The sequence below is a fragment of the Hermetia illucens genome, chromosome 3 (genome assembly GCF_905115235.1).
Source record: "Hermetia illucens chromosome 3, iHerIll2.2.curated.20191125, whole genome shotgun sequence".
NCBI classification, from domain to species: domain Eukaryota; kingdom Metazoa; phylum Arthropoda; class Insecta; order Diptera; family Stratiomyidae; genus Hermetia; species Hermetia illucens.
In genome coordinates, this window is record NC_051851.1 from 87,656,439 (window position 1) to 87,683,323 (window position 26,885).

The following is a 26,885-nucleotide window of genomic DNA, read 5'->3' on the forward strand; positions in this document are numbered from 1 at the left end:
AATATTTTATGTGAATGCGAATTATATCGGACGGAAATCCACTTGGTCGGAGCTAGGACTTAGGGTCATTAATTCCTCAAAAGAAAAACAGGAGCAGGGTATTTTGATAGATCTAAAATGCAGAAATACGTCTTTTTTGGCTTGAATTCCATACCACAATTGGTCACGTCATGTTGTCTTGTAGAAACAGGTTTTACGACCGAGTTTTTCTATCGTAACATAAGAATAGCGGAAAAAAATTAAGTCAATGATTTTGTGAGATTAAGCTAGCTAGAGCTAAAAATATCAGGTAAACGTGTCAAATAGTAAATGTGTCAAATAGTTGGCGATTGGCTTCAGTAAGTGCCGGGTATATCTATCTGGGTTCCTTTACCTGTTCGAGTTAGGCTATATATTGCAGGAGCGGTTATGAAAGTGATTATTGTATAGGATGCAAATCTTTTCATTGATTGAAGTTTCAAGACCGTATATATTTTATTCATCAAAAAGTATTGCAGAGAGTATCTTTTTCTAAAAAGTTTCCCGCATATGATTTCCTTATTTTGGATGTCTTTGCGGATGTTGTCCGAAGGGAGATGAAATTGTGAAATTTAGGGATGTCAAGAATTCATCACAGGCGACTTGAATTGCTTCAGAATATTGATGGACTTAGGAGTCGATTGTATCGTCTGATACTCTTTGGTTTGAATTTGGAAGAGTATAGATTAAAGGGACTAGCTTATGAGCCCCAATGGACTTTCCTAGAAACGGGAACTGTTAGAGGCATAGCCGAGAGCATTCGCTTTAGAGATGATGTGTAGGATGAAACCATTGTGGTAGATGAAACCATTGTGATAGATGATGCCTGGAACGGCTTCTAGAATATCTTGAAGGTAGGGACTTTCGAATGAAAATAGGAAATGTCATACAGCAGGATATTTTATAAAACAGCAATATTTGGCGATCGTTTTTATTGATGTAGGTGTCCAGGCACGAGGTAGACGATATCTAAGTAGCCTTTACATACAAGCTGCGATCTGGCAGCTAAGTAGAATTGATACGCGCAGAAGAATTTAAGGGCGGAATAGTCGTTCTGGCAAAAACGATAGATAATTTCAAAGTATCTCACAATTACTATAGGGAAAATAGAAGAGGTTAGAGTCGATCCAATAAATCAGCTTCAAGTCAGAAGCAATCCCTTATTTACATTATTATTAGCAAACGTAGGGGATATGGAAGAGAGAGATCCAATAAATCTGACATCATTCCTGGCCGCATATCCAAAAATTATTGATTTCTAAAGTTCAGGCTGTTCTGTAAGACCAATTGTATCGGGTTTAGTCAGCTCTTTATATAGCTTCTCCAAATAGACCCTTCAGAAATTGATTGCGAACATCGAATTCAAGAATCCTATTAAATTTTGGGAGAAATTTAAGAATCTGTAAATAACCTTGATGAGGATGTAATTCTATGAAACTAGCCTCAAAAATCATTGCAACAGGGCAGTAAAACACAATATTTATTATTCGTTCAAATTTGTATGGCGTTCAAAGTAGGTTCCTTCCGGAGTGATACACTTCGAATAATCGAAACGTTTTTAAAGTGTGTTTACCGGTATCGATTTCAGTTCTCCCTGTCAATTCGCTTTGTTTCTGGTTTCGACTCAGCTGGAAGCCGTCATTCTGAACATGTTTACTGCTTTGTATGTCAAATTCGTATGCCCATGTCTCATCACCAGTTATAATGCGTTTTATCAATATGGGGTCGGCATGTCTGCAGCGACTATATGACTGGGTTTTTGGAGAAAATTCAGGTTTTCCGGAGCTAGTGGAGCTGCAACCCGTTTCAGACCCAAGCAATTATGTGAAAATTTACTGTATCACTTATATGCACATGTTTTTGAAAAAGTCGGTTGCCTTTTTGTAATATTTTTAGCAATTTGACGCACGAAATTTCATTCTCCAATACAAAATTTGATTGAAGTACTGTGTGAATGATCTGCGCCTGTGAAATGAAATTGACGAGACACTTCCCGAGATAAGGCGGTAGCTCGGCATAGTGCGACTCACATTGAATCCAACTAACAGCAGTATTTGACAATAACTAAAGCTATTGGGACGGAATTTGGTGAATATGTGCAAACTGTGGAATCCCGCGAATAGAAATAACGGCACGAATTTACAGCAAGTTTAAGATTGGGGAGGGTGGTCACAAGTTCGAAGATGGGATGTTATTTTTTTTCTGTGAATATAGCTAATTAAAGCTTTGCAAATCAGATATAGATAATAGATGATTTGACATTCTTTGGAGAATAGCAGAGTGAGGACTTAAAAGTGAAAACTAAAGACATGATGATATCGCTTTATGAAATCTATGTTTCGAAAAGCCTTCCATTACATTCTCCGTTAAAATGAAATTGATAAAAGAATGTTACTATTTTCGAAATTTATTGAAAAGTTCCCAGTAATTCGATTTTGGATGCATAAACTACAATACAAGGTTCAATACTGGAAAGTTTGAATGGAATCTTAATATTATGAACCAAGTTATAGTAGCTCGAAATCACTCCTTATGCGTAAATTTACTGCATCCTATAACTTATAGAACGTAGTATTACATTAAAGTAAATAGGTCAACACAAAGTATATACGAGTACAAATGGAGAAGGCGTTCACCCACATATTTTGACGTACTCAAAACATTTCATCCCTGAAGTCTGCATTGTTTTGAACGTAGTCCTAGAGTGAATGTTCAGTAGTTTATACCTAACACCAATACTCTTGCAGTGTATATGCGGCTGTAGTATGTTGTACTATTTACTTTCTAATTCTATGTATGATGCGTTAGGATGCAACAAATATACACGAAACCCCTTTGCAAATAATGAGAGGATTTGCATTAAATCATGTTCTATGGTAAATATTCAGTCATACTTACATTTATAATGATTGTCCCTGTAGAAATTATACTATTTGTTTTAGGAAATGTAATTAGATATATGTAGATCCATATAAAACCTGTCAAACTTCATGAAATAAAATACTTGCACATGGTATAATAATTTAGTATGAAAGAATTAAATGTACTATTTTTATACCAACCGCCCGCTCACTTGGTATGATGATTTAAGCGGTCTTGTGGCTCTACAATCATAATGAACATCACTTCTGCGTTCGTGTTTTTCAGCTCCGTGATTAAAACAAGAATATAAAGCGTTGCTATAAAAACACAATAATAAAATATTTTCTATTCTTATTCGCCATGGTTTCTGATTCACTGTAATAAATAAAACTGTCAAGAGTAAGTTTTATTTCTATTTCTCTTTTATATAATACGTGCACATATCACAGAGGTGTTTAATTTAATTGTGCGACAAAATTTAAGGAAATGTCGGAGCAATGTTGTTTCTGGAAATTGTACACGATTTATTTTGAAATTATATTTTGTTCTTGTCTATGACGGCTCCCTGAAGTTGATGTCTTTATATTTATTGTAGGTGGAGAAAATAATATTAAAAAATTTCAATTCTTCTTAAAAAAATACACAGGGAATGTCAGCGTGTAATTATAAAATCATCTAAGATTTTGTGTTGGATATGGGGCGTGTGATAAGAAAAAATCATATTAACATAAATTTATTACTAACACTACATCTATTGGGGTTTTGGAAAACTATTTCCTTCATTTTTTCTCTTCTTTGAAAATGAACTTTGATCATTTTCAAATATAATCAAATCCATTATGAAAGCCAAATTTCATCTATTCTTTTAAATCTATCTGCACATACCCTTCTCATTAGTTCTGTATGATCCAATATGCTCACTGCAGCGTGTGTGTACATGACGGAAAATTGAAGGCAGCAACATAGCTAAGGGAACGAACAAAAAGTTAAATTAAAATGCAAATGTCCAGCCCGTCAGCGACAAGAATGAATTGTTGATTCTGTGATCTCGTTTTCATCCATGAGTGACAGTGACAATATAAAATAAATTCCATTATTCCATGAAATCATAGAATCGATGATTTGTTGATCTATGAATGTTGCTTATGATGTAATTGATGTTAGAAAAACATAAGGATTGGGAAAGTGCAAATGAATTTAGAAAACGATCATCAATCACGAGTGGGTGGGCTATTTTTATGCATTGTGCAACCAGGGGAGTATCATCACTTTGTTGCACTTGCCAACAAGATTAAACTTTCAGATATCAAAACATCCAACGTAATGCACTATTCTCACCACATTGATCAAATATGAAAGACCTCATGCGAGGTTACAATTTGTTTTCTTTCTAAATTACATTCCAGATATCCAACAATTTCTTGAAAATTTGTATAACGTCCCAACCTGTGACCTCATCACCTTCAGTACTTTTGTGCGACTATGACATCTATAATCCACTACAAATCTTGTCACCTCGCTCGTGACTTTCCAGTAGCTCGACTGCAATATTAATAATTCATATTAACTTAGAAAATGATGGTATCTCTCGGTAATTAGTCTTACGAAGATGACATCTTTTTTGCACGTTTTTGATCTTTTATTGACATCATCTCATGGTTGAGGTAGATACAGTTTTGTACACAAGCTGTGATTTATTTATTATATTCTGCCGTCATTTGTTGTACAATATGCAACTGCGATCGTTATCGTTACAGAATGCAAAAAGAAATTTTCATGCATAGTATTTTTCTTTGATTTGTTGTTTTTTTTATTTCATTGTAGATAATTAATATTTATTCGAAATAAAATGAAGATGAGCATTCAATAAATGATAGAATCATTATAAACATATATGTATATCTATACCTCTTTAGGAAAAGAATGTTCATGATTAAGTACTGTTGGCAATGGATTGTAATTACTTTATAATCTTGGCATTTTTAAAATATAGTTGATGAAGTACTAATAAAATTAAAAATTAAAACATTCTTCCGATGTTAAAATGAATTAATATTGTTCATTCTAAACTAAGGGAGGCAGACTTTGTTTGTTATTGATTGATTTCACCCTCAAATATTCCGGACAGATTCTGATTGCTCTTCGGCACGCTTCAATTTAACGGAAATAAACTCACCTTAGTCCGAATCAAATCTTAACGACCTAAGGAGATATTACAATTTGACCCAGCCAAAATCGCGATACCGCATTTATTATTACTTGCCAATTCAGGGGCGTGGAGAGAGGAATCTACATATATGATACTTCCTAAAGTCTTCCTAGGAATTCGCCTAAGAGATGACAAACCCTCGTTCGTTCAGTCAATGTCCCAGGCATAAAGAGTTCTCAGAACGACAATGTTTTGTGTTCTTTTCACAGATTTTTAGTTCTCCGGAAGTAATACTCTACCATGAGCCCCTGGATATTGAGACACTCCTCGGTGAGATAAATATTGAGATTGAGATATTGAGACACTCCTCGATGAGATAAATATTAAGTCATTGTGGTTTCGATCTCGAAGTTCCGTCTAATAAAACTATCCCGTCATCAAGTTAATCTAGCGCACATTCAGGGAAGTGAATAGATGATAATCTGAAATCGTCAAGTTAGGAGAAAGGGTAGATGATTTAAAACGTTCTATCGAAACGAGTCCAGGGGTGTTTTCGTGACGTTGGCAGTATGAGATCTGGAAGTGTGGTACAATAGGCACACTCTCTTTGTTAGCATGCCCCTTCTTTTAATCTGAATTGCCTTTTTATTTAGGATTTCATAGTATCTTGTCACGTTCATGGTGGCCTCTAAACGAGGTATTCAATCGAAGTTATTCCTTTACAATCCTAAAACCCGAAGGTCATGAGTTTTTCGCTGAAATTGTGATTTAGAATTTTTGGCGCAGGTTGAAAATTGTGACGCTACTACTAAGACTGTTTTTTGGTTTCAGACGTTTGAAGCGTTTGGTGCGCAACCCCTATAAACAGTTTCAACATCATTAAAAATCTCAACGGGCGATTTTCCCTCCATAAGGAGATAACGGATGATGGCGCGGATTTTGTACTTGTCGGGAAATTTGATCGGCGTGTTTCACGAGAAATAATCCTATGTTAAGAGTTTTCTACATATTGATCTCAAATTAATCTCATTTTGAAAAGTCATTCTCTACGGCTGGGAGAATCCCAGTGCACTTATTTTCTGGGCGTACCTTGGATTTTGCTTTTATTGGTTGCTAGTCTGGTATTTGATGTTTTCCAGTAAGACCGTAAAAACAATTGAAAGCAATCTCAAGGTTTCTCTTGTTCTTTTGGGGCATGTTGTGCTATGTTGCTTATTCTTCGTCTATTAAGTGGCATGTCTGTCTTCCTTCCCAGTAAGATATGTTCCCCTATTGTGCACTAGGATTTCCCGGAAGTATTTGCTCTGGTTTCCTCTATGTATCAGTGCAAGTGATAAGCTTACAACAGTGAGACAAACACAAGATGAACAGAAACACCCATGATGACTGGGATTTGCCTTATTTTCTGTACTAATGGAAATCATTTCTGTAGAGCAGTCTGACAGAACTAAGAGTTTTTGCCAAATAGCTGCCGTTTTCAAGGTTTTATATCAATCAAAACAAATTGGTTCATTAAATAGACAATGAACAATGTATCTGTCTATCACACGTACTTTCCTCAGAAACGGTGATTTGTGCGAAATTCGGTGAGAAGGGTAGAACCGTTCACGCATGCAGTGAGTAACATGGTTTTACATCCAATGAGTATCAAATGAAAAATCTCGGTTAGTATTCATACAGAAATTGGTATGAGGTATGCACTATTACTGGCAAAGTTATCATAAGTCAAAATTGTCCGTTTTTTTTCTGAAATGGCGCAGCATGATGGTCAAAATAAAATTGCGATAGTCTATCGTGACTGTCTGTTCTTGAGGGATGACATGTTGATGGAAAAATCCCTGGGAGTCCAAAAAGATTAGCATTATTACCTTATCATGATGATAAGCAGTGTCATCATCATACCCAACCCAGTTTCCCGTCCAGCGACCTTTATCATTACTTTTTAAACAGCCGTGATATGATCGTCTTTCTCGGAACGGTGTCACCAATCTCGTTGCTATATTAGGAAAAACCAGTATTTACGTGCTTCTGTTTGACTTGGTTTTAATAAGTACTGTTCTACGTGGATCTGCTAGCTTGTCGAAAACATGTATAGTGCACACATATTGTTATTTGTTGTCGTCCATTATCATCGTTTGCTTACCCGTTAATACTCGTAATTTCTGATCCTTTGTCGACTTTGGGGAAGTTGACGAAACTTCATATTTTTTGCAATATTCCCGCATTTTCTACATTAAGTTGATGTCTGATTGAGCTAATTTTGTTTGGCGTTGCTTTTCCAAACATCTGACAGATATGGATTTTTGACATTTGTGCTCGCAATTTCGGATCCAACGCATTTTTCCACGGAGACGCTTGTCGTTTGTTTTGTTTGCCTTGTAGTTTTAGCAGAACAAGCGCTCTTAGCAAATTGATATAGACTTGTTAAAATCCCTTACTAAGACTTTGAGTTTTATATTTCGTCCACTTATGTTTAGTTTTTAGTAGCAGTATCCGGGTAGTGGTGCCTATGTAAGCCTAACACACCTTAATAGTCCAACCGCAAAGGGGAATTGATCTTTCACTTGTAAAGATTTATTGTTTCTGAGGTCCATGCATAGTCCGTGTTATCCATCGAAATATTGGCGCAAGCTCAGCGGGCATCGAAAATTCTTGTTTCATGATATCGTATACAATAAATTGCAAAGTTCAGAAGAGGTTAAATTCTGTTTATCTAAATAACCTAGACATTTCCCCTTTTTTATGATAAGATATGGTGAAATTAACTCTCAAGATTATGTACCAGCGTTCTCAATTCTTAACTATGCTTCAAATCTTGCCGAAGCTTTGTAAAGAGTTTCCGTTTAGAAACAAACTCGCTCTATAAGACGATATTTTTTAACTTCCTGTGTATGGGATGTGTATGATGAACTAATGGTCTTCGATAATAGTGCATTATTGTGCGATTCTTGCAGTTAAATAGAAAAGTGCCCAGAAATCCTAAATATCAATTCAACATCGTTGATCAACAAATTAGCTCCTTCCTATTCTTTTCACTTAATTATTTGTCGGTTTACGTTGAAACTGGTTGTTTTTGTTCTACACGTGAAGGTATTTATTTATCTTTTTTAGTTTGGGGTTAGTATAGTCTTTCCCAGTCGCCTCTTCTATGTATTTATTTATGTCAGAGAAACCTCCTTTTGTGGTAGACTTTAATGGAGTCGAATTATATTTCAAATAATCTACATGTCTAGCGAATGCTACTTGAATTACGATAAAAAATCCAGTAGTGACTGTTGCATTTTCTCTTAGTGGTCAATAAACAAGTTATCATATCATAAAATTACCAAACTACCATAAACACTGAAACTGCTTTTTAGTAGTAAAAGTGGAAATTAATTTATTTTTTCGTTTTAAAATAAAGAATGGCAATTATCCATTAACGTTATATTTTGATAGGAATTTACTCATTCATATACATATATGTTCAGAGATTAATTTATAAACATTTAGTTCTCAATAACTTCCTTGTTATATCACTTTTTGGTTTTTTTTTTCTTTGATAAAATCATTCTCGTAAACTGAACCTCGAAAATATTTTGAATTAGCTCTTACAATTATAAATGCTTGCAACCTAGATCTCGTTTCAACAATGATTGTTATTATAAGTGATTATCATATTATCGTTTCCATTTGCATAGCTTCCTTGATATTAGCGATTATTCATTATTTGTCATGCCCTAACCGGAATCCAATTACGACATATCTGTAGTTGTATGTATTTCAAAACAATTAGGCAATTAGTATCATGGCTATTATTAGCTCGATTGAAGTACGTTTTATTTCAATCATTTCATCTATATATTCGACTTTTGTATCAGTAAACTAAATAATACCAACGCAATCATCTTCATTCTTCATTCGTTACACATTAAATCTACTATGAGTAACAATCATTACAATTTATTGATTTTATAGGTAACTGCGATAGTATTTATCATAACACTCGACTTAAGATAAGATATTCTTCGATATTCAAAACTATGTACGCAATTTATACCGGTATATATATACATATTTTAATAGATTATTTAATGATTAAGGCGCGACAAGATGTCGACATAAAAAAATAATAAAAGCATAATTTGATGGAGAACTTATCGCTCTATTTAAAATGATTTCTGAACGGCTATGATTTATTATAGGCATGTGTAGTTCAAAATATCGCAGGAGTTATAGTCCAAGCTTTGAGAGTAGTTTACTATTTCTAGACAGAAGAACTATCAATTGAAATAGAGTGTCTTCCTAATTCATATTACTTTAGTTTTATACTATTGTAATTTAATCTTGTAGAAGAAATGTGGAAATAGATGAATATTATATGCAACGTCAAGATCCAATCCAGCTAACTTGATCATGCCAATCATGTATTATTCGCGGTTGTTATAATATAATAAGTAATATAATTAGGTTACGTATCAAAAGTTCTAAATATATTCATCGTTCTTCTTTTTCTTTTTCTATTTCAGTTCAATTTTGTTGGTCGAATTCTTGGACCTCGTGGTATGACAGCTAAACAGTTAGAACAGGAAACTGGCTGTAAAATTATGGTACGAGGAAAAGGTTCAATGCGAGACAAAAAGAAGGTAAGTTTGTTGAGAATCACATGAAATAGATGCATGTTGAGTTTTAAAAGATCTTTATATAGTAGAAGAGATATCACAACAAATGCACTTGCTTATAATCTTCGTCAGTTCCACACTACATGTTTTGTATCTCGATTGACATTTTATGGGGTGTTTATAGACGTTTTCCGTGTTCTATAAGCTGCGGTAATCTTTTATAACAAGGCCAACAATAGAAACACCACAAATTTTAACGGTCCAACTTATAAGAAACTCCAGGAAAAAAGGCGATCTTCAGAATGCCAGGAGATGAAAATCTGCCTAAATCAGTAAAATATTGACATTTTTTCTAAGCAGTATCCCGAGTTGAAGGGGTCATTCCACTGGTCAAACACGAAAAATGATCTTTTTTCTTTAGCCTGCCATACAAGATGGCAAAAGCTATCGATTTGAAGTATAACAAGTTCGTTTATTACACTTTGATGTTAATTATTTCACTTACAAAAAAAAAATAGAATGCAAAAGGGTGGTTGTTACAAAGTGGGAGTGAGTGAGTCTTCTCACCATTTCCTAAGCTTCTCAGCTGATCTGGAACCATCCGCTTTCCCTTTGAATATTCTTTTGGGTACTCTCGGGTGGCCATATCATTGAACATGGCCACTGTTACTATCAAACCCTATCTTCACCTCTACGTAGTGATCGCTAGGAGTTCTTTCTAATGAAAAACTGCACACGAAGAAGGATGAAGGCGAGTTCCCTGCGCCTAAAAACGGAACAAATTGTACCAATTGGTACTCCAGGTAGGCGGTTGGGTAGGACTGACAATTCTACACTGAAAACCGACGCTACGAATCCTTGAAAGGAGCCTCGAACAGGATGGATTTTACAACGACGAATCCAGTAACGAAAACGGAATAACGCATGCATTTGTGCATTTTCTCATTGAACGTGCGCTTCCTGGGCAGACCGAATGCTGCTCAGTAGCTAGCCCCAATATATGGCTGATGTAACAGCGTCGCAAGAGATGCGTTGGACAGGGACCGGTTTCCTAGGGAAGAGCCAGCACACCATATATTATAGTGACCATCCAGTAAACCGTGTGCTCAGAGTAGTCAGCCAAAAAATAAAATCTGCTTAATGAAGACGGTAATGCTTTGAAAACGTAATCGAAAGGCGGGGCACTCTGCATTTGCCAGGAAAATTTGTAAATATAAGGCTCATTAACGTTCATTAAAGTCTGCAGAGTTGGAGAAGAACATCTTCTACCAGGCAGTTGAGCGGATCCTCGAAGCTTGTCCCAATGATGATATCAACATCATACTTAGAGATTCTAATAGTCAAGTAGGGAGGTGTGAAATCTTGGGTTGCACTTTAATAAAGGCAAAAAGCCAAAGAATGAACAAAATCGAATGGCACTGGTCAAACGAGAACAATAAAGATAGTAGACTACAACTTTGAGACCGTTGACAATTTCTCCTATCTAGGACCGAAAGCCACAACCGATAACAACTATGACGATGAAATCCGCCCACGGTTGTGGACTGTCTCATCATAGGCCCAAAGTTCTTACGGGACAGACAACGATCTTGCCAGTCCTTATATATTCCTCGGAGACCTGGGTTCTTAGCAATTAAAATTGCGAACTCTTGGCTGCGTTTGAGAGAAGAAAGGTCCGAAGAATTTTTGGTCCCCTACGTGAGGATGGACGATTCCGTAGCCTCTATAACGATGAAATCTATGAGCAATACCACGATCTTCTGATTATGCATAAAATCCGTCTCGACAGGTTGTGGTGGGTGGGTCACCTAATTCGTATGGGTGGTGATGATACAGTCCGGAAAGTCTATAAGGGCAATATCTATGGTAGAAAAGGAACGCGAGGCAGACCGTGCCTGATGTGGAGCGACACCCAGTCAACGCCAGTCAACTTTTAGGGATATCGAACTAGTGGACCTCTTTACAAAACTGGGATATCTGGAGTTCCTTACTGAGTCAGTCGATTTTCGCGCCGTTGATGATGATGGCCAGCCCACTGAAGCTTTCACAATTTTATCACTTTAGAGACTTCTGGGTTATCTTAAATCTCGAACAGCCGAATATGCTTCCTGTTGAACTGCTCTAATAATTTTTTTCAAAACTTTCTTTTCAAAGACGTTCAGTAATTTTTCACAAGCCTGAATCAAAGTACGCACACATTGGTCTCATGGTTATTATATAGACACAGAACTTCATGTGTATATATATGTGTATATATATATTATTTACTGTCTCTCTGTTTGGCACGCCTATTTATTGATACGAAATTTATTCAAATATTATTAAAAAATTAACAAAATCTTTCATATCTGAAACGTGTGTTTGTGTGAGAGGTGGGGGAGAAGCAGAACCTAGTATGCGCCTTTTAGTAAAATGCGTTACTTTTCAGCAGAACTTCGTTTGGGATTCTGTAATATTTGGCAATATCACATTTTTTTGTGAATGACAAAATGACCGAATCCTTTGCAGATCACAGAAAAGTCCCTTTAAAAGCGCTACGAGATTGGAGAAAGATGTCACGAGATCTATGACAAACATGTTTACTTTAGAGTAGAGTATTGTAAATAGCGAGGTTTCATAGCCGCCATTCATTCATCTCCGAAAATAACTAGGAAAGCAGTCTGCCTTGGTGAAAGAATGTGCTATAAAAGTTTTAGGCTTTTGGTAATTCGTTCTGAGGTCTAGCAGAAAAACATGCAACTTATTTTGGTTTAGTAGCAAGCTATACATGGTTATGAGACCAAGTACAACAAGGTAACAAGTTGAAAACCTTTTATTTTGCTTGAACCTACGCTCATTTTACATGAGTACCTTTTTGTCACTTTAATTGATACCACAATTTTTCTGAGCACTCAGACCCTAGTGGTGTTTCCTTTATGTATCGTAGGATTCTCGTTAGTGGATGTGATACTACCCACTGCAGCTGGAGCACATCAGAACCAAAAATATGATGTGTGATGCATCCGTAGGCGGGATCTCTTTTACACATTGCATTCGAGATTTCATTTCTCTCAACACCACAATGACCATTTACCCAGAGAAGTTCCACCTTATTGAATCTAGAAATAGAGTGTTTTGATATTAGTTCATAATTTAATAACAACGGAAATTCAATGTGCTACTAAGGAGTCAAACAGATTGTATACACGCCATGCCCCCTGCATCCTTAAATCTGAACCACCTTTCATAGCCACAATCAGATACAGGCGAAGAAGGGAAATAAGTTTGATGTTTTTTCCAGAAAATCTCCATAAATACTAATGCCGCGAGACATAACTTGATATCATAATTTTACTTTATCATACGATTTGTGATTCGAACGGATAAACGGAGAATTGTAGATAAACTCTGAACTGCTGTGAGAAAGCCCTGATAAATTAAATTAGTTATTGAAAATTGGCTTGGACGCAAATCTTGCCTTGAAAATAATTTCTTCTTTACCTTGACGAAAGTAGCTTTTTGTTCTTTAAAACCATTGAATGACTAATATTCCTCTTTTCCGATATAACCAACTTCAAAGTCACGAATGCAATCCACAAATAAATATGACGTACCTATGCAGAAGTCACAGCATCTTAATTAGTTGGCCTATATTCATATTCATTGTGAAGTAATATTTTTCGTATGAAATCATAACATTTTTTTCTTATATTTGGAAGGAACATCGAAAAGATTGCAATCTACAGATTCGAAACTAACAATCTCATTTAAAAACGTGTTTGACATCTCCAAAACACATGCATATTTTAACTTTCCATTCATTGCATATCAACAAACATGCTCCGTGAGAGTAGTAGAGACGCTACTGAATGTCTCAGGAAATCCGTTTTGATATAACAATTTTTTCATGTCTTTTAAATATAAGAAATCGACGTGAACCGGTTTCTTAAATATCAAATTTATTAGCTCAATTTATTGAGTTAATAGATCGTAAATTTTCATTTCAAGATATGAAAGATGAGAAATTGAAATTCTCTTCAATCTCAATAAAATGCTCATATTTTTAAGAATTGTTATTCCAATTATATGATTTCAAAAAAGACATAATTTTATTCAAAGAAACAGTTAGGAGTTGAATAATGAGTCCAAAACATGCTATTTGAATTGGCTTAACAATATGAGTGCTTCAGGTCCTGAAAACTGATAAATATGAATCAATTACTTTTTTATATTCTAATGAATGCTTAAATATTCATAAAAAACTATATATTACGTAAATTGAACAATTATTTTACTTTTATGAAACATTTGCGTCACAGCAGTCTGCAGAGTCTTTTCTTTCTTGGATTATTTCCCTCCAAACTATGCACCATTCATTATATCTTTTTGCTATTTTATTTAATCACAGCAAATTAACCCATAAAATACTCTGAGATCATCATCTTAACCTTCCTGTCATGAACTAAATGGTTTCATTATCGAATAAATTGCATTAATTATAAGAAGCTATTGACTCCTAACGGTGGAGTTAAATGTTTACAAACAAAGTCCAATATAATTTCTGGTAAAATGAAAAAATTAATGTTGCGCTCAATAGTTAAAACAACGTCAGAACTAGCTTTTATTTATATTTTCAGCCTCTCCAATGAATTTAGTCGTTTATTGGTGTGTCTTCTTTTGGTATTTGCATAGACGCTGGTGGATAGATAAGATGGTTATGGATAGCAATAATATTCTGCTTTGGTCAAGGATTCCCACAAACTTAATCTACCGCTTGTGTACGAAAATATGTGCGATATTTTCACAGTCCCCTAGTGATCGTGAATTATCCGTTTTTATGTAGCATCAAACTGGATATTGGATAACCACAATTCAGATGCTTTATCATAAACATTGTATTTAGGAGAAGTAAACCTAGTTGTGACAAGATCGCTATCTATTTCACTTGGTTTGGATGATTTTATGTGTGGTGTAGAAGTGCCTTTCCATTCATAAAGTTTTTGAGGTTTGAATGTGGACTTCGACGTTTTGCTATAATGATTAGAAAAATGATTTATATTCCAGTTGTTAAGATGATGTTATCGTTCGAATATGAAGTCGCCTCTCTAATTCGCACAGTTTTATGATTTGCATTCGGATATTGATTTTTTCCCAGCGAATTGGTATTTGAATAGCAGTTAATTATATAATTAGACGTTCAGCCATTAAATTAAATTGCCTCTGGCATATGCATTTCGGTAGCACAAATATTTACAAGCAAGAAAACACCGGTATTTAATCGGTTTCCTTTTCATTTTGATGCTTTCAGAATATATTTGCAGTTAAATGTCAAACTGATTCCAATTTTGAAAAAAAGTATTAAAAAAATTTCCATATTGCAAGTCTGCGTTTGCTGATGAAATTAAAAAAAAATAATTAAAACCAGAATATTATATTTCCAATATTTCTTCTTTTTGTCAAATATATATACCTATCGCGCTCCGCATGATTATAAGCAATGTTTTCCATAGCGAAGAGAATAATACAATTCACATGATGTCAGAATAGAAATATCAAACTATTTCTTTTAACTTTTCCAAATTTTAAGTTCTTCCAACTATTCCTAACGGTTTCAAATCCAAATTAAGAAACGAGATATCTCTGAGTACTTCCTACCGAAATAAAAGCCATAAAGTTTAGGATTAATTCTTTTGATACAAGCAAGAAAAAAATATTAGAATCACTATCGCCTCCCCCGCATCAGCTAAAAAAAAAATAAAAAAACACGTAAGAGATTTTCTCGAATCTTATCTTCTTGTCACGCATCCAATTCTAAGGCCAAGGTAATTTTTAGGCTGATAGAAGATACCAAACAGAACGTACGCCTCTTATTTTCGATTTGGCTGTTGATTTATTTTTCTTTCTATTGCTCCCATGTTGCTGTCGAGAAAATGCTTTCCATTTCTCAAGATGAGAGTAAAATAGAAGATTATAAATATTTTTCCTACTTCTTGTTTCTTTTTGATGTTAGCTTCAATATGTGAAACCGGGGAATAAAAGAATGTAAAAATAGAATAGCTTGTCAAGAGGTTCTTCAACTTTATCTTTGACTGTTTCTGTTTAAAGAGAATTAAATGCAGAGTCAAGGAAGATTGTAGTGCATTTTTGAATGTTTCAAGAATTTCAATTGGATTTTGAAATAATTTGGATACCGGAAACGTGTAGAGGACATATCTGCTACTTTTGAGAATGTTATTGAGCACTTTTCCTTTTCAAATTTATAAAAAAAAAGATATGGAGTATGTATTTTTATTTCCTGGGCGTGATTTATTCACCTCGTTTAAAAAGTTTTACCATCAAACCAAATCCAGTTGCATCGAAAGTAACAAGGCCTTGTTGAAAATGTTCCATACTGTCAAATTACAGTTTTTGACGGAACGCCAGCCAGATGTTGGTAATGTGAATTACCTGTGATCTTCATATTTGTATTTATCTTCGCATCTTCATACGAAATATTTTTTTTTGTAACAAAGTAGATGTGTAGAATGTTGTTGTCTTGTTTTATTTTCTTAGACTATTTCGTGGCATGTTAAATTTTGAAGGTTTACGGCCAACTCGTTTCGGCTTCTAAAAACAGAATAAGATATGTAATTTTGTTGTTTCGATGACTTGAGGAGAAGCAATTTTCAACTTATATTTTTCGAATTTATTGACAAATCAGTCTGCAAGAGTATATCAAATATCGGCCTTTTCAGATTGCCCTTATTAGGTGATGGGCTCAAGAAGCCATTTTTCACACTACACTACTAACCGATCGGGGATAAGGTGCTACCCTTCAGGTCAGATGGCCTATAGGGCTTCCTGTTGTGACGGAATGCATTATGGGAGTTTTCCTCTGTAACGGTCGATATTCTAATCCCTTTTTAGATTTTTTGTTTTTTTTTTGTTGCAAAAAACGAAATCTTTCTGGTCTGGTAAAAATGTCTGGCTGGTAGTAATCCCGAATCAAAAATTTAAACGTTTTCTTATTATATTCCATATATATTTGCCTCTATCGTCCGAACCACGATTATAATTTTACCTTACTAAACTTTAAAATGACGGAGTTGTAAAATTTTCAAAAATCGGGTCAATTTTTCATTTAAAATCCATAATAAAAATAAGAAATTATTAATAAAAATAAGACTAGGTAGCTTTCTCCTACTACAATATATTTTAATAGCTAGTAAAAACGTATTTCGAGAGCTACTTACTCTCTTCCTCAGTACTTAAGCTAAAAAGAAAAAAAATATTTTACCTTATCGCGGTTCGGACAAGAAATACAAATGTATAAAATAATGGAAAATACCCAACCCAAAAAACTAAGAAAAATCATGGCGATGGGCTTATATGAAATCTAGGCATCAAAATATGTCCCATTACGATATCTGTTTAAATGAAGTTAATAATTCAAGTTCATTCTAGGAGTAATGTGGATAATACTGCCAAATTCCGTGAACATCCGGCTATTAGTATCGAAGTTATAGCAGTTCAAACTTATGAATTTCGCGCAAACTTACTGCCTCTCAAGCCATGCAAATAAAATGTTGGGGATTGTAATGTCGGGAATAATCGAATAACGAGTGAAATTCCCATATAAGAAGAAGCTAATTTTCCCCAGCCCTATCTAGGCCTCAATATACTCTCCATATTACCGTATTTATTACATATAAGTATATTTTCTAGAAATTTCAACTTGCACTAATATAGAGCATGATTCTACCAAATTTGGCGGAAATCGGACTATTACTAACATACTTATAATAGGCCAAATTTATCACTTTTATACAAATTTTTCACATTCTGAGACTGGTAGTATCATATTAAAGTAAATAGTTTGACAAACTACATGCGTAAACATTACGAGCTAGGTACAAATGCCCACTTAAATATGCGTATATACACAAAACCTTTCCTACCTGAAACGTTTAGATTCTGAATCTGCTTTAGGTGAACTTCTTCACACTTTCTAATAATCCTGATCTCCTAGTGTGAAGTGTATGAAGTTGACTTTTATCGATACAGTACTTCCCAGATCAAATTATTAGCGCTAATGGCTCTTGGGAAATAGTGCACAATTGAATTTTTAAATTTTATGTGCAAGCGGGATTGTCATGCACTCAAGGCTTCCCACATAAGAAGGCACAAAACCTTTCATACCTGAAGCATCCAGCTTCCGGTTTCCCGATTTGTCTTATATTATTGTAGTTTTATTTGAATTTTCGTGAAAAAATCAAAAACGGCTATTTGGGGGGGATTTCTCTATATAAGAAAAGTTATTTCTTTCGGTTTATAAAAATCGATTCAGTAGATTCCGAAAAAGTTTTTTTTTCTTATTAAAATTTAATTATGTTCATAGATGGTTATTTTTTTCAATTCTAACTCGTCATTCCTTGTGAATGTTATTCCTTGTCGGCCAAGGTTTTTTTCTTCAGAAGTTAACCTCCTTTCGATTGCTCGCTGCTTGCTTGCTTGGGCGATACTGTACTCGTCGATTTTCTACCATCAAATTATTATAACTGGTAAACCCCGTGTAAATTGACGTCGTCAAATATACACCTCTTTGCTTAAGATGATTTTGGAGGTTTGTAGCCTTACTTCTTTGACCTACAATCAACCCTTGACTATTTGTATATCATACTATCTATCTTGTTTCTTTCTTAAGTGTCTTCCTCTTCTAAATACCTCCTAATCGGATTAGCTATTGAGATGTAAAATAAGCTTCGTCCGAAACATGTAGGAAGGAAAATTTCCTGACTTCCGGTCATCGATCAATAACATCTTTGTAACCATGCCACGAAAAGAATGTCTGGTCAATCTTTTCATATGGTTTTTGCAAACCCCTATCTGAGGAACCGCTTACCAACCACACCTATGCACCATCGCTGTCGATTCCCTCTGACTTTGACACGGAACAGACATGATTTTGAATAACAGTGGAGGTTACTTTCCGTTTACCACTCCCATATAGCACAGAGAGACGTCGAAATCGATGCCGCCGTCCGCAGAAGTGGCGCGCCAAAATGATCTCCGCATTAATGTACATAGGAAGAGGGCGATGACTACTCAGACTGAAAACCTTGGTTTTGTTGTTGTTTATTTTCAGTCCTACTCTCCATGTTCAGAACCTTTTGACCAAGGTTCACGACTCGGAGATAGTTCAACCAGATGTCATCAGCATCAGACAGGATGAACAATGTCACTGGTAACGAGCAGAAAAGTTATTGATGATAAGATGCAACCCTGACAAACTAAACTCTACTTCAAATTCCCCTGAGATTTTACTTCGGTGAAGTACGCGTCATTCTGTACTATAATATGTCGCTGTTTCCGGGATTTCCCTCCTGCGTAGAGCATTCAAAATCGCTTTGAAGCGCAGAATTTCCCAGTTTTTATAGTATAGTGTTCACAGTTCTGCTTAATCTTCTTCAACTTTAATTAAATTCGCTAGCTTTATTGATGGTTATTGCTTAATTTATTTGGTAGTTGTAATTCCCCCTTTACCCCTTCCTTAGTTTAATTCGTGATTGAAAATCTTTACGTCAATGTGGAGTTCTAAACTTCAACAAGGGTCCCAATGGAAATCCTTTTCTAGGCAAAATATGTCAGCGATTGGTTGGCTGTAGATTTTTCCGATCTTATAGCTAAAGTGTAAAATCGTTTTATAGAATGTCGGTCTGCTCTGAGAAACAAAAACCTTATAAGAATCGATCCAATGCCTGTCTGTGTGTCACACCCGATTCATTCGGAAGCGGTTATATCTGATATTGGGTGAAACACAGGCGAGTGAGGGCTCAAAAGGTAGAATATCGAAAAGTATAACAGTCTCGTTCTCCGAACTCATGGTGTACCTATATAAGATCTAGGCCTCAAAATACATCCCATTCAAACGCCTGTTTAAAAAAAAGAAAAATTAATTATAGCATATTACTATAATTTAGAAATTTACCCGAAAACCTTAAAGTCATTCTACAGTGTTGGAAATAATGTAACCCTTCACTGTAAATCAAGCAGTTCTAAATGTCACTTTTAACTACTACTACTACTACTGTTGTTGTAACTTTCTACTTGGCTATCATATCAAGAGTAGTGTAGTCGCACATTTGTTCCTCATAATAAATCGAATATTATAAAGTAAATCTTGGTTTGTTTTAATCATAACCCATCACAGAGAGACAGAATTTGGTGCCAACATTAGTAATAATGTAGTACATAATTTTGGAAAGTTTAAAGGCAATGCAACTATTGCCAAGAAAGTTTTAGAAGGTAAAAATTTTGTATTTCACATGAATTTACCACAATCATATGAAGTAAATTCATATGAAGGCCGAATTGGTATATATCAAGGAATACTGTAAATTTTTAGCTATGTACGAATGGAAAAACGTGCAGAGTAAATTTCTCACACAAGATGAATACAAAACCTTTAAACCTGTTATTTTAACTTGTTTCTAAGGCCTTTGATTCAATAAACGGAATTCGCTTCCTTCATCTTCAGTTAATACGTGGCCTGCCTCCATAACATCTCTTCGCCTTCCTTTGCTGTACATCCCCCTCATATACCTTTGCATATTGTGCGCTGATAACTATAAACTCTTTACTTCTGTTCTGTCTCTAATGGAGTATCTTCCTCCAAGCTAACCCAGAGACTGGTAAACTGGGGTCCTGCGATTGAGTTTGGACTAAATGTAAGCAAATATCACTCATTTACTCGTGCAATGCTCTTCAATTTCCTGTATCTACTCTTTTGATGTAAAACTTCTATTTGAGCTTTTCCCATTACTATTCTGGGATGAACTACTACTTGTTTTTCCGGTTTTAGGAGTCGTTCTAGCTTTTTTAACTTTCCATTGCTAAAGCGTTGATTTATGCTTAGATTGGCCGCCGACTACCAACCATGTACTTTTTATGATACAACTCAGCTTAGCTTCTGAAAGTACCGTGAAGCTTCATCGTTGTCCATTTATCCTTTTTTTTCCAATGTCTTTCATGTGATTAGAGACTGACATATATACGTTAGGCCTAATTTGGCAGTAGGCTGCTGCGGCGACAATAAATTTCTAGCATCAAATATGCAGCGTTTGAGTATACGATATACTTCTTCGAAATCATTTTGAGAAAATCCCAGAGAGGGGAGGAAACCGGAATTCTGTCAGGACCCAGAGTTTTCTCAGCGATCGGAATACAGAAGACTAACGAAATTTGATATGGCCCTATTCACATTATGCACGCATTTTTCGTAACAGTTTTATTCAAACATGAATACTTCGCGAAGGCACGTAAAAGCTGATTGGTTTATCCGTTCAATTCAGAAGTTGTGGTGATATGGACAGATAATCGAGGATTGAGACGTAACCTCAAATCCATGACATGCGGAGGAGGAGAGTTTGCATAATAACCATATTTCTATCGACCCCAAGTGCTCAGAACCGAGATAGATTTTAACAGAACCGGAAGAATTAAACTAATTCGACTTCAATTTTTGTAGAATTGCTGAGGATTTGCATTCTCAAACCAATTCCGAAGTGAACCCTAAAAGAATTGTTGCAATAATGTTTGATGCCGGATTGCATTTTAAGGATATGCTTAAACAGACTGCTCTTCGACATCCGTGAGTGGTAGTGACCAAAAAAATGCGTAGAAGCGCATTTCATTGTTAGATATGCCCCGTTGAAAAACGATGAGTAATGATGATGGTGATGCTGGGCTAACATGGCATAAGGATTATTTCCAGAACATCTACCAAGTAATTCTTACTCCAGCTGGAGAGGGAGGCTATAGTAATTCTGCAAAGCTAAAAAATTGACCAGCGAAAACGATGGTCCAGCAAACTTTTGTAGAAGTGTGATTAAATCAGTTACTCGCTGAGAGACAGCTTTATACAGAGCTAAACGCGACTCAATGTTTACCGAAAAGGCGGTAGATAAGGGTTCATTTGAAATAGCACATTTTTTCCAATGTCGCAATAGAGATGCAAAACGAAATAGCTGATAGCTGAGGACGTAATAAAGGAGGCCTCCTTATTTTTTGACCCTGGGCCAGGATATCTCTCTACGACCCTGCATGTAGTTGATGGTGGTTACATTTCTTCTTAGGGAGATTCTTTTTCTGGAAAATATAGCTCCTAAAGTACAAAGTGTTTCAACATTTGCTCAAGTTAATTCTGGAGAACGGTGCAAAAACCTTGTTTAAATCTATTCGAGAAATACAATTTATTTTTAATAAAGTTGCAGTTCTCGTGAATCAGGGCTTTAACTATGTCACAGTGTAGCAAAATAAGAAAGTATGCATTTTTTGTTTGTATGGTTTTGTATTTTTTAAGGTTAGTACTTTTCAAAACTAGTCCCATATTTGATAATGGGTGAAATGTAGGGGAGTGAGGGCTCAAAATTTATCCCTCAAAAAGGGAAACCGGTCTCGCTCTCAGCCCCTTTCCAAATGAAAAATCCGAAAAAAATCAAAGTGGTATATCTAAACGAAATCTAGGCCTCAAAATACATCACGTTCTGATATCTGTACATAAAGTAATTGATAGTATATTAGCATACTTAAATTTAGCCGGAAGCCCCCCTTAAGAATTTGGCACTTGCATAAGGCATAACTTTGGAAAGTTTGAAGGGAATCCAAATATTATTAACAAAATTATAGAAGGTGAAACTTTTACCTTTTGTGTGAATTTCGTAAAACGTGTATGACGTCATCATAACATATCAATTCGTCAATTCCGCAACAATGCAAACTTACATGAATGGAAGGTCGCAGGGAAACATTTCGTTTTAGTCTTTTAATCATTTATATATCAACGTCAATTACTCCAGACATAATTATTTAAGTATTTATATGTATATGTTAATGAAGCTTTAGGGTAGTGCCTAATTCAGACAGATATATTTGTGCATTGAACAAGCGGAATTCAATATAGGTACTTTATATGTACATATGTATACTTTTATCCACGCCAGCTTTCGGAATTCCGACTTATTTAAAAAACGTGGCAGATGTACAAAGTCTTAGTCTACGAAATAACTAAATTTTGCAAGAAAGTTTTCAATATTAATTAGATTAACATTTCAATTGTCCACCTTAACTCAGCTTCGTTCTCAACCAGTAAATTGTTACATCCTCCCATACTCAACTTAGAAAAACTAACCCAATTTCTGTAGAAACTATGCATTGTTAAAACAATTTCCATTGGCCAAATTAAAATCCAATTCGCCTTTATAAAAAAAAATATCTTTTGCATTGCACCTTCAAGGTAAATTGCATTGAATGATATTTTGCAACCATCCGCCCATTAAATCAAAATTAATGCCTTATACATATGAGACGACCTGGAAACGAGATACACCATTTGCTTTGTTTTTGTGTGAATCAAATTAAACTGCGCCCAAAATGTAAATGATGCAATTTTCGCTTTGTCGTTGACCATTTGTCCATGTTCATTTTGTCTGAAAAGGTACATGGAAATAAAACTAACACACAATCATGCAAAATTTTATGTTTGTTCACTCCGAGGAAGTAATTAAATTGATTAGCTTTTGTCTTTACGAGATCTGGAGAAAAATAAATACTGTACAAGGCAAATGGGGTAAACAAAATTGGGACACAAGATTATTTCAGTTAAGTTATTTTTCTTCTAGGTTTTCCTCTGTGATTTTTAATGTTCAAAATTATTTCTGCCTACTCAAATATAATTGTGGGGTAGAAGTACTTAATTAGAAGACTCTTCAGGTAATTTTCGGTACCCTTGTAACACTTGCGATTGAACATTCAACAGCAGCAGAATATTGAATAAGACCCAGTTGCATGATGATAAAAATTTAGATGTTCAAATTTAGATTAATGTATAAATTCTCTTCTCTGCCTTGGTCGTTAGTTGGAAAAGGTTTTATATTGAAAAGTCTTAAAATATCCGGATTAAGGCGGCTAACGATTTCGTCCAGAGCAGAGGAAACTCATCAGACGCTGCCTTACTTCTGCTCTGAGAGTAGCGTGACCGACGCGGTTCTCATATGTTAACCCTCTTCTTTTATACATTCGCAAAACACAACATAACTGCGAATTGTAACTAGCGTAAAGGCCGGAGCTAGACTTTTTGTTGGAGGATTGATTGGTCCGAAGTCCGCATCCATTTGATGTCGAACCGGACCAAATGGGGAGCAACTTACTTCTATATTTTACTACCCTTGATAGACCAGTAGCTTCTTCCAAACTACAATTTTTATTTTTCAATGTAAATATATCTTTCGGGAGCAACTTACCCCCTTCGTCAGTACAAAGCTACTTCATCAGTACAAAGCTACTCAGTTCTAATATGTATATATTTATATGAATTTATATGTCAAGCATGATTCTTGTCTTACAAAAATCTACATTTATTCCGATGCAACATGGCTCTAAAAGTATTTAACGGTTTTTTCTTTTTTCCAAAAAAATGAATTTTCTAAAAACACTTTTTTCTTATATTTCTTTCTTAAAGAAATAACATACAAAATATGGTAAACGTCTGCGAGCTCAGCAAATGTGTGTGTAACGCATATTTTGATAGCGCACGGATAGCACAGACTTTTCAAAACGTGTTTTTCACGAAACTATATTTTTCAGATTGGTTGGCATGATTATGAACGATCTATTTAACCAATTTGACTCAATTTTGAGGGATTGTTGTACACATGTACAGTTGTGAGTATGTATGTGGGGCGTGGAAAGGCGGCCAATCACATGGTCATGCGTCTATCTGGAAATTCCTTGAAAAACATTCGGTAGCTCTGATGCCTACCGATTATATGGATTTCAGATTCGTCTTTGAAAAGACATACACTGTCGTAATCACCGAAAGAGAAGAATGGTCGACAAATGGCCATGAGTCTTTTCAGATTACAGACCTAATAATCTTCACCGACGGGTCAGTCATGGAGGGTGGATCGGGCGCAGGTGTGTTCTCGCAGAATCCGATTATAGAACTGGCCCGACCTGGCTCGCCGAGGGTCTGGATCCACAAAGGTGGGCCCAGAACCAGCTCTTGGATTCCGACCATCTACTGTCAAGTCTACTCTAAAGGTTGAAAGAGCCTAGGACCACTAGAGCGGCATTTTTGTTGCTTCTTAAGAAGTGGGACATGGAAACCCTAGTAGGGCTTTTAACCGGACACTGCTCCTTAAACTACCATATGGAAAAGATTGGGGTAGTGGTTCCGGCTATGTGCAGCCAATGTGAGGAGGAGGAGGAGGCGGCCCTGCATTTTTTATGCAGCTACTCGGTATCCTCAGATCTCAGACGAAAACACTTTGGCAAGGTTTTCTTCAATGAAGAATCTGCACACTCTTTGCCTCTGGAGAATGTTATCAGATTCGCTAAAGCCTGCGAATACCGTAGGCGGGAAGCCATTGAATAGGCGATTTATGGGGGGGGGGGGGGGGGCTGATTGCTCCCGCCCAGTAAACTAAACTAATTAACTATGTATAGTCGGAGAACTAAAAATGACCCTGAAATAGCCCTATAAAAAATGAGTGGATTCGTTATTTATTGGAAAAAATGTTCCAAATGTTCTCAAATCGAGTCTATTTGGAGGAAATAAAAAATCCTTGATTCAACCTTGATTATATTTTGGCAACATGTATGTCTCACCATGTTAGGATACCCACATATAACTCGCTAAACAGTGGATTTTGATTCCTCGATTTAATTATAACTGTATATATTGCTTGAGGTCCGTAATGCCAGAGGAACTTTAATCCTTTAGCAAAGTGATGACGGTTGTATGTAGACAATGAACTGAACTTCGCGAAAATCATAGCTCAGGTTTTTCTTTTTTCAAATGCTTACTACGTAGCGTGGTCCTTGAATTATATATATTGTATGCTGTTAAAAACGTCTGAGGTACACTGATAAATTGATAAATTGATTACTTACTTTTTACGTTCCGTCTTAGAGACGCGTCAAAACTATAAGGCACTAACGTTTGCTAGTTGCTGTCAAACAGTACCAAAATGAAGACGTAGAGTGCGGTTAAAATAATTGTAGTAAATATAAATGGCTGCACTAAACCATTCCGGCAACAATATATATTTACGAGAGTGGGCCAATAAATATGCAATGTTTTCAAAGGAAAACGGATTTTTTGGTCGAAGAAAGTTCCTATTTCTGAACATCATCCCCTTTGAGCTTTTATATTTGATTTAAATTTGTTTATTTCTTTCAAATATTTGGGTGACAATTTCATCGTTAGTGTCCGATTATTCTCCAGTGAGCCGTTTCTTAAAGTTTGCAAATGGGAAATAGTTGAACCCTATTTATAAAGTTATCCTTATTTAGACTCAAATTTAGATATTTTAGTAAGTGATTTATTTTTGCTAACATATTTTCTTATTCTTAATTTACAGGAAGATGCAAACCGTGGAAAACCAAATTGGGAGCATTTGTCAGATGAACTGCATGTTTTAATCACAGTTGAAGATACAGAAAATCGTGCCAGAGTCAAATTAGCCAGAGCTGTTGAAGAAGTACAAAAGTTATTAGTACCAGTAAGTATAAATTTTTACAATTATAAAGATTTTGAAAACATCTAAAAACAAGTCGGGAAACCGGAAGCTTGACGCTTCAGGTATAAAAGGTTTTGTGTTTCCCTATGTGAGGAGCATAACGTAGTTCTCCATTGGCTTATAGCATTGACCCGAGATATTGAAATCGCTCAGTTCACCATTGCCAGAACTGAGCGATTTAAATATCTCCAAGGGCAGGTTACTGCCATTGCCAGAACTCAGCGATTTAAATATCTCGAGTCAATGCTATCAGCCAATGGAGAACTGCGTAATGAAATTGTTTCACGCATTAATGCATCCTGGATGAAGTGGCCTTCTCCAACTGGTGTTCTTTGTGGTCGACGTATCAGCGCACGTCCCAAATCTAAAATTTACTGCAATGTCGTTCGCCTGCCGCTCTCTATAGTTCTGAGTGTTGGCCAACTATAAAGGACAATGAACGGCGTCTTGCGGTAATGGGGACGAAGCTGTTGCATTGCACTGGTGGCGTGACACGTTTTGATTACGGCTGAAATGAGAATATCCGCAATCGATATGGGTTTGTACCGATTGTGGAAAAACTACAAGAGAGGCGTTTTCGCTGGTGTGGTCACGTAATTCACGCTAACGAGAATTCAACAACCAGTATTGGTCAGAACATCGAAAGCAATGGCGAGCAACCAAAAATTCGGTCAAAACAATGGTGGCTTGATGCGCTGGATGGGGATTTAAAGGTCT

The 26,885-nt window shown here is 35.6% G+C and overlaps 1 protein-coding gene across 5 annotated transcripts in view; it reads left to right on the forward strand.

Moving 5' to 3' along the window:
- Positions 1–26,885, forward strand: part of LOC119651414 (protein held out wings) — a 228,914-nt gene that overhangs the window by 177,917 nt on the left and 24,112 nt on the right. For all 5 annotated transcript variants that reach the window (XR_005249459.1, XR_005249460.1, XR_005249458.1 and 2 more), the window contains exons 3-4: positions 9,538–9,654; positions 26,010–26,150. Coding sequence is in view for 1 of the 5 variants with exons in the window: in XM_038055008.1 (XP_037910936.1) it covers positions 9,538–9,654; positions 26,010–26,150 (258 nt within the window). In the remaining 4 variants the exon portion in view is untranslated. The remainder of the gene's footprint in view (positions 1–9,537; positions 9,655–26,009; positions 26,151–26,885) is intronic.